At 44.6% G+C, this 14,507-nt stretch overlaps 1 protein-coding gene across 3 annotated transcripts; it reads right to left on the minus strand.

Annotated features, from left to right (window-relative positions):
• Nucleotides 1-434: 434 nt before the first annotated feature.
• LOC125525298 (non-receptor tyrosine-protein kinase TYK2-like) lies at nt 435-10,449 on the minus strand. 3 transcript variants are annotated; one of them, XM_048690296.1, is made up of 15 exons: nt 10,249-10,447; nt 10,062-10,140; nt 9,653-9,966; nt 7,907-8,165; nt 7,578-7,806; nt 7,355-7,505; nt 6,961-7,251; nt 6,303-6,567; nt 5,698-5,929; nt 5,468-5,618; nt 5,164-5,349; nt 4,898-5,059; nt 4,709-4,771; nt 3,068-3,242; nt 435-577 (listed from the first exon to the last, which is right to left on the minus strand). In XM_048690296.1, exons 1-14 carry the CDS (start codon nt 10,252-10,254, stop codon nt 3,093-3,095), a joined length of 2,538 nt encoding a protein of 845 aa, XP_048546253.1. In that variant the 5' UTR covers nt 10,255-10,447; the 3' UTR covers nt 435-577; nt 3,068-3,092. The 3 variants fall into 3 exon arrangements, with proteins under 3 accessions (XP_048546253.1, XP_048546254.1, XP_048546252.1); XM_048690297.1 differs by lacking the exon at nt 435-577 and having other exon boundaries at nt 2,849-3,242; nt 4,898-5,053; nt 10,249-10,449; XM_048690295.1 differs by lacking the exon at nt 435-577 and having other exon boundaries at nt 2,852-3,242.
• Nucleotides 10,450-14,507: the final 4,058 nt, after the last annotated feature.

Consider the following 14,507-nt stretch of genomic DNA (forward strand, 5'->3'; position numbering starts at 1 on the left):
GGAACAGCGGGCGTGGGCGCACGATGGTGATCGTGGCCAGGCCGCGTTCGAGAGGAGGCGATCGTGTGCGCTTTGACTAACAAAACTGCACCCACGTCTGCTACTACTACCCTACGGTACAAGTGCGTATAATACATGAGGTTCAACATTTTCCACCTGCTTCCTCGCCCCTGAGCGTCACCAAGTCCACCATCACCTTTTCCTGCACCTCCAAATCCAGATCTGGTACTAAATGATAGTCCTCTGGGAGTCTCTCTTGATCTTACGATATCTGGACACAACAAGAGGACTCAATTCTCAAGTGGACACGACAGCAAGACAATTAAGCAAACACCTCTCAGGCAGCATGGCTAAGAACAGAGCATACAAACACCAGTGATTTCGAGCTCCCCTTTCAGTGGGGTTTGCCATGTCCAGTAGCTACTCACCTCGTCAAGACTCTGGGTATCCAAAGAAGGGATTAGCCATTGCCGGCGCAGCACCGTCATTTTCCCACGATATCGCCCATAACCCGCTGTCTAGAACACAGATCGCAGAACATTGTGCGCACATCGACCACAGGCACATTGGCCCTGCTCTATAAAATCAGATCAGCAGCCCCGTTACACACTTTATATTACAGATAAGCATTACAGGAAAGAAATAAGCAGACAACGGGAATCATTCCTCCATCACAAAAAATCCCCAAAGTGTGCCAAATTCCCATGAATCTCTTCCCCTAATCCACAGGGCTTAACAGTTAACAATGTTCCCCTGTATAGATTACTAGCTTAGGATTTTATTTTTCTTTGTCGGTCATTTAAGCCTTTGGTTTGACGGTCCTTCCTGCAATAGTCTTTTTTTTTGCAGGCAGCTTCCTGCAATAGTCAATCCACATTTTTTGCACAGGTGGTACTTTGTTTTCTCCTATAACTTTGCAGAAAAATACTTCTCTACACTCAAAGTTAGAGCATCTCCAACAGCTGCGCTAAACAAGCGTCGCGCCGTAAATTTGGCCATTTTAGCGCACGCGCAACTGGTAGAGTGGCTTCAGCGGGCGCCCAATAACCGCGCACGCGGCATATGGAGTTGGGCGCGCGGTCCGAATCGCCAACTCGCACTGTGTATTTGGGACGCCCGCTTCCGCGCGCGGCACACACGAGCGCTCACGCCGCACTCTCTCCTCCTCGCCACCTTCGCCCCGCGCGCGCCGGCGCCGGCGAACTGGACCCGATGGACGCACGCGCCGGCACCCCGCTCACCCCATCCTACAGCCGCGCCCCCTCCACCGGCGCCGCCGCCGCCGCAAACCCTAGCGCAGGGAGCGTTGGCCTCGCCTCCGCCAGAGCTCCTCCGAGCATCGGCCTCACGCGGGGAGCGTTGGCCCCGCCTCCGCCGAAGCTCCGCCGAAAAGAAGAAGAGGAAAGTGGATGATGAGCTCAAAAATGCTATGGAAGCTATTGTGAAGGCAAGAAAAGAAGCCAACGAGGTGAGGAAAATGGCCAGGAACCAAGATGCCGCGGCCGAGGAGAGGAGGTTGGCGGCCGAGGAGAGGAGGGTGGCGGCCGAGGAGAGGAAGGTGAGCAATGAGGAGTGAACTAGATTGTTGGAATGGGAGAAGCACTTGTTCTTCTTGGACACATCTATCCCTAATGAGGCGCAAAAGGAGTATGTCAATCTTGCCCGTGAAGAAGTCTTGATCCAAAAAAGAGCCATGATTCGAGCAATGGGTGGCGGTGGCCTTGGCGCAATGGGTGGCGGTGGCCTTGGTGCCATGGGAGGCATGGGTGGCTTCGGAGGTACCGTGGGCGGCTTAGGTGCCATGGGTGGCTTTGGAGCTACCATGGAAACCATGGGAGGCATGGGTGGCTTTGGAGCACCCCCCGGCGCCATGGCCGCCATGGGAGGCATGAGTTTTGCTTCTCTCATGGGAGGCATGGGTGCACCTCCGGCCACCATGGGTGGAATCTCTTCCGGTGTGCCTCACACACCTTCCCATGAAGATGCCGTTGAAGATCTTGCCAACACCGTCCAAGCTTCACGTGATGCGGTGCGCGACAATGATGATGAGGAGGAGGAAGAATCATCTTCGGAGGAGGAAGAATCGTCTTCCGAAGATGAGGACGAGGACGAGGACGAGGCTTGATGTGTCTTTCGTTTGTGTCATGAACTTGGTTTGCATTTTGAACTTGGTTGGATGAACTTGTGGGCATGATTTTGAACTTGTGGGCATGAACTTTTATTCATCAACTTGTTTCTGTGAAATTTATATGCCATGTTCATTGCATTTTGATTGTTTGGAATCCATTTTGTGTCCAAAATGCAATATATGGCAATGCCCCAGCGAGTCACGTGCGCTGCTGGAGCGGCGCGCGCGCCTGCATTTTAGCGCGGCTATTGGAGCCAGCGCTGCCGGCCGCGCAAAACCAGGTGAAGGACGCGCGGCAAAGTAGTTTTTAGCGCGCGGCGCGTTGGGTGGCTGTTGGAGATGCTCTTAATGCCAACCAGCATACTATGTATGGCACATGAACTTGTCAAAACATATGGATTGCCCTAGCACTCTACTGGTTCTTAAGATGGCCATGTCCTTGCTTTGACAGCTGAAACTAACATGAGAATCACCAACACCGCTTGTGCAGAAAAATATTATCTCTGCTGTCCCCTTTTGGGAGTGCCTTAGATGAAGGCATTGAGTACGTACTTCAAGGGCTGATGTGCATGTTCTCCTTGTAATACCTAGGCACCATGAATCTACAGAATTTGAATATTTGTGCACATTAATTGAAGCCAACAAACTCGTGTGTTGATGCAAGCAATCCCGTTTGGCTACGATGCGTCGATACGTGGGCAATATTGAGGCCGTGTGAAAAATATGGCGGTCACCGCGGCTAAGAGGAACAACCAGTGTTTGGAGTGAGTGGACAATGAAAATGTCCTCAAAGCAACCTGTTACGATCCTACAAGCCTGATGAGCCGAACACCACAAATACTCAGCAATACTAGCTTTGATTCAAACGATCCACCCGGATGCCTATACAGAAGAGGGAAAAGCTATACATAGTTGCATACCGGACATGAACACACTTACAGTTGTGTTGAGTATTTGTGCCAATTCAGCTTTCGTTCCTCTTCAGCTTCAGTTTTACTTTCCTCTTCAGATTCAGTTTTACGTTCCACTTCCACAAATTAAGCTTTCTGCACGCTTGGCCAGGGCCTGATCTTGACGTTTCTCCCAATGGCGTTCTAGTCAGCTTGTTTGCCTCCTACATCCAGAATGGAACTGTTAAATCAGGTACACACACACACATACACACCTTATGTTTCTTAGGTATGTTTACTAAATGAGACAGTCCACGAGCTTCATTCTAAAACATTGAACGGTGTTATTTTTAAAACAGACACTCAAAAGTTTATGACAAGGTGAATTGGTCTTGGTCGGAAAAAAAAGTCTATGACAAGGTGAATTGGTCTTTTCTCCAACAGTCCCTCAGAATGAAGGTTCAATTCCTGGTGTTTGTTATTTAGTATGTGAAAAATAATCGGTGTGCATTTAGCGGTCCCTACTAGTATTGATGATATGATCGGCAACTGGCTTTTATGGTAGGAAAGCAATCGCGGGATAAATTCTTAGTGGGTGCAACTCCAATATACGGTCTCTATTATCATTCAGAAATTATATTATACTAGCAAAAGGGCCCGTGCGTTGCAACGGGAGAAAAAATAAGTCATAATCTTCAATAACTATGACAACATTTTGTTCACATCTCATCGCATGATTTTGAAAATTTATTCACAAATGCAAGAAAATGTACCATTTTTAAACTTATTTACAGATTGAAGCAATGTTCACATTTTTGAAAAAAAAATTATGGTTGTAAAAAAACTTGGTAATTCAAAGAATTATTCTAAATTTGAAGAATTTTTTTAAATCATACTATAATATTCCGATCTATCCCGGCAGTTAATTATTGAAAATTCACACAGGTATATAGTCATAAAGACTCAGAAACATTACTGTTTAACTACGTACCTTCGATCATTGGTGAACATTTTTACAAATTTGGGAACATTTCCTTTTGAATTGGAGAACAATTTTAGAATAGACGAACTTTCTTTTCTAAATTGGTGGATATTTTTTAAAATTCACAAACATTTTTTGAAATGCATGAACATTTTATGAATCAAGAAACTCTTTAGCAATTCATGAACTGTTTTTAATTTTTAGGACATTTTTAAAATTCATGCACATTTTTGAATTAGCAAACATTTTGCTCAATTTTATTAAAAAACTTTAATACACAGACTTTTCAAAATCATTGGTTTTTTTATTTTCCGAACATTTTTTTTCAAAATTGCGATTTTTTTAATATGCTAACATTTTTAAAAAAATTCTGAGCATTTTTTTAATTCACTAATATTTCATGCTTTCTTGAAAATTTTATTTCAAAGTTCTCAGTTTTTAAAAATTTCAGAAGTTTTGAAGTCCAAAATTATTTAAATTAGAAAAAAATCGGAAAAGAAAACAAAATTTAAAAAACAGGCCACCTGCACACAAGTCGTATTTGCAACTTACGGGTGGCATTGGTGGGTAATTCTTATCAACTTCGAGGGTAATTTGATGACGGACGACCAGAAGCAATGCGTGCTTTATATTGCAAAATTAATTATATAGGTAGAGAGGTAGAGATTTGCTAATAAAAATGTTTCTAATTCAGTGCAAGTAATTTACATGGCTTCCTCCTTGTTCCGGCTGTGCCACCTGCTGTGGGCTGGAAAATGTAGCTTGGGAAATCTGGGAGAGAACGTGTTTAGAATTTCAGGTTAGGGCAGGGAACATATGAATTAAAGTAGGACGATGAAAGGCATTAGGCCAGTCATGAGGAAAAAGAGATGATCCACGGGAGCAGAGAATATGTACCTGGCTGATGGGTGAACCTTTAGCAATACCAATCTTACTTAGTTCATTAACAATCTGTGCTATTGTAGGCCTTCGCATTCTGTCATCCTCCACACATTTTAACACTATTTCGATGCATGTCCTCACTTCTTCAGATACATGGGGCGATATTGTTGTCTGCACCTTCATTCACCAGTTTTCACATACCCGGTTAATTGAAACATAATGCCAAAAAAGGCTAGTTATGATGAAAACCAGATTGATCCACAGGAGAAAAGGATATATACCTGACCTACTGGTGAACTCTTAGCAATACCAATGTTACTTAATTCATTAACAATCTGGGCTATCTTAGGCCTTTGATTTCTGTCATGCTCCACACATTTTAATGCTATTTCAATGCATGTCCTCACTTCTTCAGATACATGGGACGACATTGTTGCCTGCTGCCTCACTCGCCATTTTTCAAGCACCTACATAATTGAAACATAATGCCAAAAAAGCATGCAGGAACAACGGGGGGAGGGGGTTAAGGCACAATAAAATACTTGTGAAAAAATGTTTTCTGTAATACTGGATCCTTGTCCTTACATGATCAATAAAATCTTTCGGATGGGTGTCTTGACAATTGAAGTAGCCCTCCTTTCCTGCCATTACTTGTATGATTATGACCCCGAGACTAAATACATCAAACTTCGGACTGATTATTTGTCCGTTGATGTATTCTGGCGGCATGTATCCACTGCATTTCATCGAATACAATTATTTTTCTGAAAGTTTGAGAAAAGATGTCAATTAATTATTCTGGATTATTAACTTACAATGTTCCTTTAAGATCTCGGGATGCTGTGATATAGGTTTGCGCTGAATCAAAGAGTCTTGACAAGCCAAAATCACCAATTTTTGCCACCATATCCTTATCCAACAAAATATTTGCTGGTTTTAAGTCCAGATGGTAAATGGGATTAACGGAATTATGAAGGTAATGTAAACCCTCACATATTCCTTTTATTATTTTGTAACATTTGTCCCAATCAAGTTTGCAGGATTCAGCTGTATAAGTAAATAAAAAAGTATGTTAGTATTTATAAAGTATATTTTCTCTACACAATAGTCGACCGTACCGCCCGATTTCCCTCCTAGATGCTGCAAAAAGAAAAGTTCCATTATCTCCCCCAACCCTAACATCTATCTCCTTTCTTGGTTTTTTTTCGCGGGAACTATCTCCTTTCTTGTTGGTTGCTATTCAACACCTAGCCGAAGCATGAATCATGTGTATGGATCCAAGGGTGAGTAAATAGACCATGTTTCCCCCCTTATGTAGTTGATCATGCTGTAGGAAATTCAAATATTCCCTCTGTAAACAAATGTAAGAGAGGCTTCCACCTTGCATGTATAATTTAGTGCAAGTAGAGCAGAATCATACCTGAAAGTTGATCGTCAAGGCTTCCACCTTGCATGTATTCGAAACAAATTGCTCTTTCTAGCACACTAGCAGATGCATGTTTTCCTTCGTACTCAACAAATATTTGTGATGTATGGTGGCAGTAGCCAACTAACCGTACGATATTTTCATGTTCGACCCTCATTAGATTAATAACCTCATTCTTAAATTGCTTGTCAGTAATGAACAACATTTGACGATGATGAAGTTTCTTAACAGCAATCTCTTCTCCATTGTCTAGCACCCCCTGTTGAAATTTTCTGTTTTTATCACACATTGTTCTTGTAGTTAACAGTAGTTTCATGTGAAATTCAGAAGATGAAGTACTTACTCCATTTTTATATACAAGGCCACAAACTCATATTACAGGTACCAAGGTAAAAGTTAATGCCTTGCTTTGTAAACCAACTTTTCTTTTCATTTATTGGGATCATTAATACATCGCATGCATGCAAGGACGGGATAGCAAGCAGAGTGGAATGTCATTATGACTGCAAGCATGCAATTATTAAACAGGTTACTAGTACAAGGAGATATCATGAACTATTGTCTCGATTATTGTTGGTGGCCTTATATAGATGCAAAGTGTATTTTCCATAGTGGCCTTGTATAAGTAAAAATGGAGGGAGTAATACCATACCTTATAAATATCTCCATATCCACCACTGCCAACTTTGTTCTGGTCAGAAAAGTCATTTGTAATACGTTCTAAGAACTCAAATGCAAACTCCCTTGTCCTATATAGTTCACCTATAGATGAGCACTCAACAATATCAATCTTGTTCAGTCTTTGTATGATCTGCTTTATAGTAGGCCTCTTCACTTGACTGGACTCCACACATTTTAGAGCTATTTCGATGCATGTTCTAACTTCACATGAAGTATCCTTCGATATTGTGCCCTGCATCCTATTTACCCATAATCCATATACCTGCAGAATTGAAACAATTCCTTAGCATGCATGCCTAGATGTAATGCACAACCTAATATTTGTAAAAGAATGTTACGTTTCATAAAATAGAGTATTTTCATACATGTTCAATAAATTCTTTGGGAGGAATATCTGCATATTTGGTGTAGCTCTCCTTTCCTGCCATTATTTGCAAGATTATAATGCCCAGACTGAATACATCAAATTTTGGTGTGATTTGCCGTTTGCTGATGTATTCTGGTGGCATGTATACACTGAATAGTACAAAAAGATTTTATTTTAGCTTCATACAAGAATCCGATTACTTCTCATGTTTATTAACGTACCTTGTTCGCGCAACTTCTGATGTATTGAAGGTTTCCGTTGTATCAAAGAGTCTAGAGAAGCCAAAACCTCCAATTTTGGGCATCATGTAGTTATCCAGAAAAATCTTTGTAGGTTTTAATTCCAGATGGTAAATAGGATACTCAACTCCTTTGTGAAGGTAATGTAAACCCTCACATATCCCTCTAATTATTTTGTAACATGTGTGCCAAGCAAGTGCACATGGTTCATCTATAGAAGTAAAAAACATTTATTACCAAAAAGTAAAGTTTAGGGATCATTGTTCTTCCATGCAAAAATAATAGTGCAAGTAAGTAGAACATAATCATACTAGAAAGATGGTTGTCAAGGCTTCCTCCTTGCAAGTATTCAGAGCATAAAGATCTTTCTTCCACTATAGCTGAAACATGTTTTCCATTGTGCTCAACAAGAACTTGTGCTGTATGATGGCAGTAACCAAGTAATAGTATGGTATTTTGATGTCGGGCCCTCACAACATTATGAAACTCATTTATGAATTCCTCGTTGTCAATTCCCGGCATGAGATGAAGCTTCTTCACAGCAATGCATACCCCATTGTCCTGCACTCCCTGTTAAAATATACTATGTATTAAGTCACCATTGCTAACTGTTCCGGAGCTGTTGCAGCCTTTATAAGCTTTTCTATGTGTGGGACACAGTAGTAGTAAGTGGCGAAGCCAGCCAGAAGAATCTGTGGGGTCAGTGTTACTTTTAAGGATTATTTTCTTCATAGTGTACAGTAATCGTGGAGTAAATTTATAGAAATGTTAACGCCCACAAGTGTGGGCGTTGACCATCTCGATCACACGCATCCATCACCGTCCAGTACTATATGCACGAATTTTGACACAATCTGGCTGATTTTCTGTGCCACGTAGGACAAGGCGTGTGTGTGATGTGTGACATAGTTCGCCCGCACATCCGTTTTACCACACGAAGGGGCCGGTGTGTGGGCGTTTAGCAGTTCACCCACATACCAGTTTTCAGTCACGCACAAGGGCTGGTGTGTGGGCATTTGCCATCTCGTCCACACGCCCGTCTCCTCTCCCACACGTAAGCTGCTAGTTGCCATGTGTTTTTGCAGCGCACATGGCAACTGCCTCTAGTGTGCTTTATAAGCAGGTGACAACTCTCTTTTTTTACCCGAGTTGCCATGTGTTTTTGCAGGGTACACGGCAATTGCCTAGTGTGCACGTAAGCAGATGGCAACTGTCTTTTACCGAGTTGCCATGTGTTTTTGCATGGTACATGGCAACTGCCCCAACGTGCACGTACATGGCAACTGCCCTAATGTGCACGTAAGCAGATGGCAACTCTTCCTTTTACGTGGCAACTGCCCTAGCATGCTTGTGAGCACATGGCAACTCTCTCAACTGCCTAGTGTTAGTATGTGGCAACTCCTAAAGTTATGAAATCATGGCAACTACATTAGATCAGACCATACATGGCAACTGCAGTTGAGCAACCATGGCAACTGCAGTTGTCCGACATGGCAACCGTAGTTCAGCGACATGGCAACTGCAGATAAACGAACATGGACGAGGGTCTGGACCATGGCAACTGCGGGCGCGCGGTAGGCGTCACGCGTCACGTGCGGGACCAGAAGGGTACGAGGCCTGACATACGAGCGTGTGGGCGTTATCAACTTCGCCCACACGCACGCGTGTGAGAGGGTTCAAGAGGGGAAAAAATATGTGTGGGCATTAGTTGTTTTGCCCACACGTAGGTGTGTGGGCTGGTTGCTGTCCATGCCACACGAGGCGTGTGGCACAACTACCCGATACACCACACATGTGGCAGTTATCGGGACCCTAAATTTAGGCTGTTTTGACCAAAAGCTGTGGGGTCAGTTGACCACACAGCTTGTACATGGAATCCCCACCAACAGAGCATATGGGTGTCTCTGCTGAGAACTTTAATCACAAAGATGGTATTGCAGAAATTGGATCTTGTGTTATCAGCTACTCCCACTGGTCATTTATTTTGGAATGAAGGGAGTACATACTAATGAAATTTGGAGCGATTATGCACTTCCGGGATAAATCATACTTGGTACCTTGTAGACTACTCCATGCCGACCACGGCGAATGATGCGCTCCTCGGAGAAATTGTCTGTGATGCTGTTCAAGAACCCGACTGGCCACTCATACCGAGGAGCCTCCACCTCCTTCTTCTTCTTCTCCTCCGCCTCCTTCTTCTTCTTCTCGTCCTCATCCTTCTTCTTCTTCTCCTCATACTCGGCGGGCCCGACCAAGATGATCTCAGCAATCCCAAACAACCTTCGCAGCTCACCCACGACGTGCACGGGGTCGACGACGCCGATGACGGTGATCGTCCCGAGCCGCAAGTCCACAGTAATCGCGTCGATACCTGAGGCTCATCGTCGACGTTCGCGTCACAAACGAACTCGCGAGCAAGACTCGAAATTGAGAGAGAAAACTGAAGGGAAGTGGTAGTACTAGTACCATAGAGAGTGGAAACGGCTTTGATCACCTTCCGCTGCTGCCTGAGGTCGGTCAGCACCGTCTTGATCACCATCCTCCGCTGCGATCCACATAGAAAGAACAAAACGAGATGAGCAACAAATTAACCGATCGATAGTCTGCAAACCAGTGTTGCTACGGATCAGCAAGATTGCTCAGCTAAACTCACCCTCATGGCGGCAAATCAAGCTAAGCCCACGGCCAATCAAGCTACTGAAAAATCGACGTTGGCCGAATCGACGGACACCCAAATCCAAATGGTGCTCGAGTGGACAGAGTAGAGTACTGCAAGTAGTCGATTATTGGGGACGGAAATATGTTGCCGTCCCCTCACCAGGAAGAATAATGGTGCAGCAATGGGGAGCAGGGAGGAGAGATGCCATGTTTGTCTTCGCTCCCACCTACCGCACTCCCACACCGCGACCACCACCGTAATTGTTAAAATAAACTTAGCCGCAGCTCATAGCTAATTGGTTAGTTAGCTAGTATTTTTCAGTTTGCTCGACCTGCTCTCAACAGTAGCTGCACTCCACATGGACTGTGCTGGCGTCTTGTTCCGTGCCCCCACCACGCAGCCCACTTCCTGGCCGCTAGCCAAGGGCGGGTGGATCCACATGTCTCGTTCTTCGCATGCTACCCCAACCCCAAAGGAAACTTCCATTTAATTTTGTTGTATTTTCCAATCTTTTTTTTGCGGGAAAGGAAAATTCATTCATCAAGTAATGTAGTTACAATCAGCGGCAATGATGCTCGCAATCTCATCAGGGGGGTTTCGCATCCAACAAGCAGTTCGCTGTTAATATTCATCCCATTTGCGCGAGAGTGTGGCTAGTAGCAGAGTTCATGTTACGCTTGATCTTAACTAGTTGAATCCTCCTTTCTTGAGACAGCAACAATCTAATCTCCATTATTCTGTGGCTATGCGCTGAGCGATCATGTTCTGTAGAAGAAATCAAATGCATAGCCTCTGCACAGTCGGTCTCCACTATGAGGTCTACCTCAGTCCAGCTAAGGGCCAATATAATACCTTCATGAATTGCCGCCACTTTTGCTTCCAGCGCATCAGCGCAGTTCACAAGTCCTCTAATAGCAGCGAGCATCACAGCCCCATTATGATCCCGAAGAAGCATGCCTGCCCCTGCTGTACCGTCAGTGGCCATGAACGACCCATCCACATTGAGCTTTGCCCAGCCGACTACCGGTGCCTGCCACCGTTCCACAGGCAACGTAGGCTTCATCTTGCAGGCAGGTTCACCAAGATAATCGACAACAAATTTTTACCTTTGATGTCATCAGCCTCGGGGTGCTGTTGCAGCATCAGAAGCGAGGTTAAATCGCTTGCAACAAACCTATGTGAGACCTCAATCGGGATTGCCTGCTTGTGGTGAGTTATTTCATCATGCACATGCCACGCCCTCCACATGGTCATCAGAACCATTGTACGTTGAATTTCAGTTAACTTCTTCAAGAGGCGAAAAATCCACTGCGGCTCCCTGTCCTAAAGGTCATCACTGTTTGGGATGTCCCAAACCTCCCTCATGGCGTTCCATAGGCCTGCAGCATGTGAGCAGCTAATTAGCTCATGATGAGCATCCTCCACATCACTCCCACATATAGTACAGGCCTTGAGCATCCTCCACATCACTCCCACATATAGTACAGGCCTGAACCTTCTGCATGTGCTTGGACTTCATTGTTGCTTCAGTGGCCAGAGCTTTGTATGCAGCTTTCCACGCAAAGATGCGCACTTTGGGTGGCACTGGGCTCTTCCATATGAGATCCCAGGCTGGTCGTCGGCCATCCGGACGAGAGCTAGTCGCTCCTGGATCATTAGGCTGGTTGTAATGGGGAGTATCATATACTAGTATCATGCATATGATACTAGTGTATGATACTACCTCCCTAATGCATAATATCATATATTAGTATTATGTAGTACTCTATTTATTGCCATGCATGACACAAAGTAGCATAGCATTTAATATGATACAGTATCATGATATGATACTACACCCTCTCTTTCTTCATTTAATGCTATGACACCTCATCAAAATTGCCTAGTTGGCATGCATGATACTAGCTATGATACTACCATTACGACCAGCCTTAGCAGTCATTTTTTCCTGTAAACTAAGAAAGTAAGCAGTTTTGACCGAGAACAGCCCCCGTTTATCTGGAAACCAAGCCATGACGTCAGATTCCAGCCGCCGAGAAGGCTTAATTTTCAATACTCATCAATGTCGGCTTGATAAAAATGTTGTTGTAACAACCCCATATTCCAAGAGCCATCTGTGTTCAGTAGATCTGTAACCCACTTGAGGCGGCACCGACGTTTAGGGGTAATGGGTCGGCACGAGGGGCCTCGAGGGATCCAGGGGTCTCTCCAGATCCGAACCGTTGCGCCATCACCTATGCGCCAAATGATCCCCTTCTTCAGCAGTTCAAGGCCAAACTCAATTGCCTTCCAACTTGAGGACGCATTTCCAGTAAAGACCGTGTCCACCAGCAGACCATTTGGAAAATATTTTGCTCTGAGGACTTGGGCTCATAAACTTTCAGGATTCTCTATTAACCTCCATGCTTGCTTTGATAACAGAGCTTGATTAAAAAGTTGTAAATCTCGAAAACCCATACCACCACAAGCTTTTGGCCGGATCATACAGTCCCATGAGATCCAGTGTTTACGCCTCTGATTTTTGCTAGCACTCCACCAGAATTCTCTGATCATTTTCATGAGTTCTTCACATAGCCCTGCAGGGAGTTTAAATACTCCCATCACATAGGTCGGTAGTGCTTGAGCGACCGCCTTGATGAGTATTTCTTTTCCACCATTGGAAAATTCTCCCCACTGCACCATTATTTTTAGGAGCTTAGCCTGGATGGTTTGGAACTTCCCTCGTGACATTCGGCCCTCGGGGGTTGGGAGACCCAAATATTTAGTCTCAAACTCTACTTGTGTAACCTGCAGCACAGCTTTGACCTCCTCTTGGATAGCACTAGGGTAGGTCTTCCCAAACATCAACAAACATTTATCAACATTTACCAATTGGCCTGTACCTTGAGCATAGGTATTGATCACATGCTGAATCCGCAAAGCTTGCTCAGACTCGGCCTTGAAGAAGAGTAACATATCATCGGCGAATAACATGTGAGAGATACCCGGGGCTCGACGACAAATTTTCAAGGGCACAATCTGGCTACCATTAATATCTTTTCTGTAGGAAAGCTGAGAAGCCATCTGCGACAAACAAGAATAGGAATGGCGACAAAGGGTCGCCCTGGCGGAGACCACGGGAAGGGGTAAACGAATCCAGCAAAGTTCCATTGAATTTTACAGACTAGCTCACCGTGGTCACACATGACATGATCCAACCGATCCATCAGTGAGAGAAACCTAAGCCTTTCATCGCCTTCTCAAGGAACCCCCAGTCCACTCGATCATATGCCTTTGACAGATCAATTTTTTAAGCGCAAAAAACCTTCCCCGGGTTTGTGTTTTGCTCAACGAAATGAAAGCACTCAAAGGCCACACGTGCATTATCGGTGATAAGCCTTCAGGGGACAAACGCACTCTGGTTCACTGAGATAATATCACCGAGTATAGGCCTCAATCTGTTAGCTAGACATTTTGCAATAACCTTGTACAGCACCATACACAGACTAATAGGCCGGAACTCCCTCAAATTCGATGGATGATCCACCTTTGGAATAAGAACAATAGCAGTATGGTTTATGTTAGCGGGCATGTTACCCGTTTCAAAGAACATTTTGACCGCTGCAATAGTTTCGTACTTTAGGATCCCCCAGTTTCTTTGGTAAAATCTGGCCGGGAACCCATCAGTACCAGGGACCTTTAGGGGGCCAATCTCAAAGAGAGTGTCTAATATTTCCTTGTCAGAAAACTCCTTACACAATGCAACATTCATGTCCTTGGAAACCTTCTTTTCAAACAAATTCACAATGTCGTCCGAATTTAGGTTTGGATCCTGAGAAAACAACACCTGAAAAAACTGGGTGGCCATATCCTCCATCTCGGCTTGTGAAGATGCCCAGCTTCCATCGGACCTTACCAACTTCACAATCTTATTCTTCTTCGCGCGCCACACTGCTTTCCTGTGAAAGAATCGTATTTCGGTCCCCTTCTTTTAGCCAGTTAACTCTAGAATGCTGCAACCATAGCATCTCCTCTTTATATAGGAGTTCATTCATTTTATCTAAAGCTTTGTGTTGGAATAAGCCACGGCGTGTGTGGTCGGGCTCGTCAGGCGTGTCGGGTGCGCGCGGGATGGGCGGGACACACTGGTGCCGTCGGGCTCGTCGGGTTCGTCGGATGTGTCAGTGACGCGTGGGACGGACAGGGCGTGTGGGACGCAGCAGCGTGGCGTGCATGTGTAGTGTGTGTGCGTGCTCATGGCAGTAGCATGAGTG

Source organism: Triticum urartu, chromosome 7, assembly GCF_003073215.2.
Source record: "Triticum urartu cultivar G1812 chromosome 7, Tu2.1, whole genome shotgun sequence".
Lineage (NCBI taxonomy): Eukaryota > Viridiplantae > Streptophyta > Magnoliopsida > Poales > Poaceae > Triticum > Triticum urartu.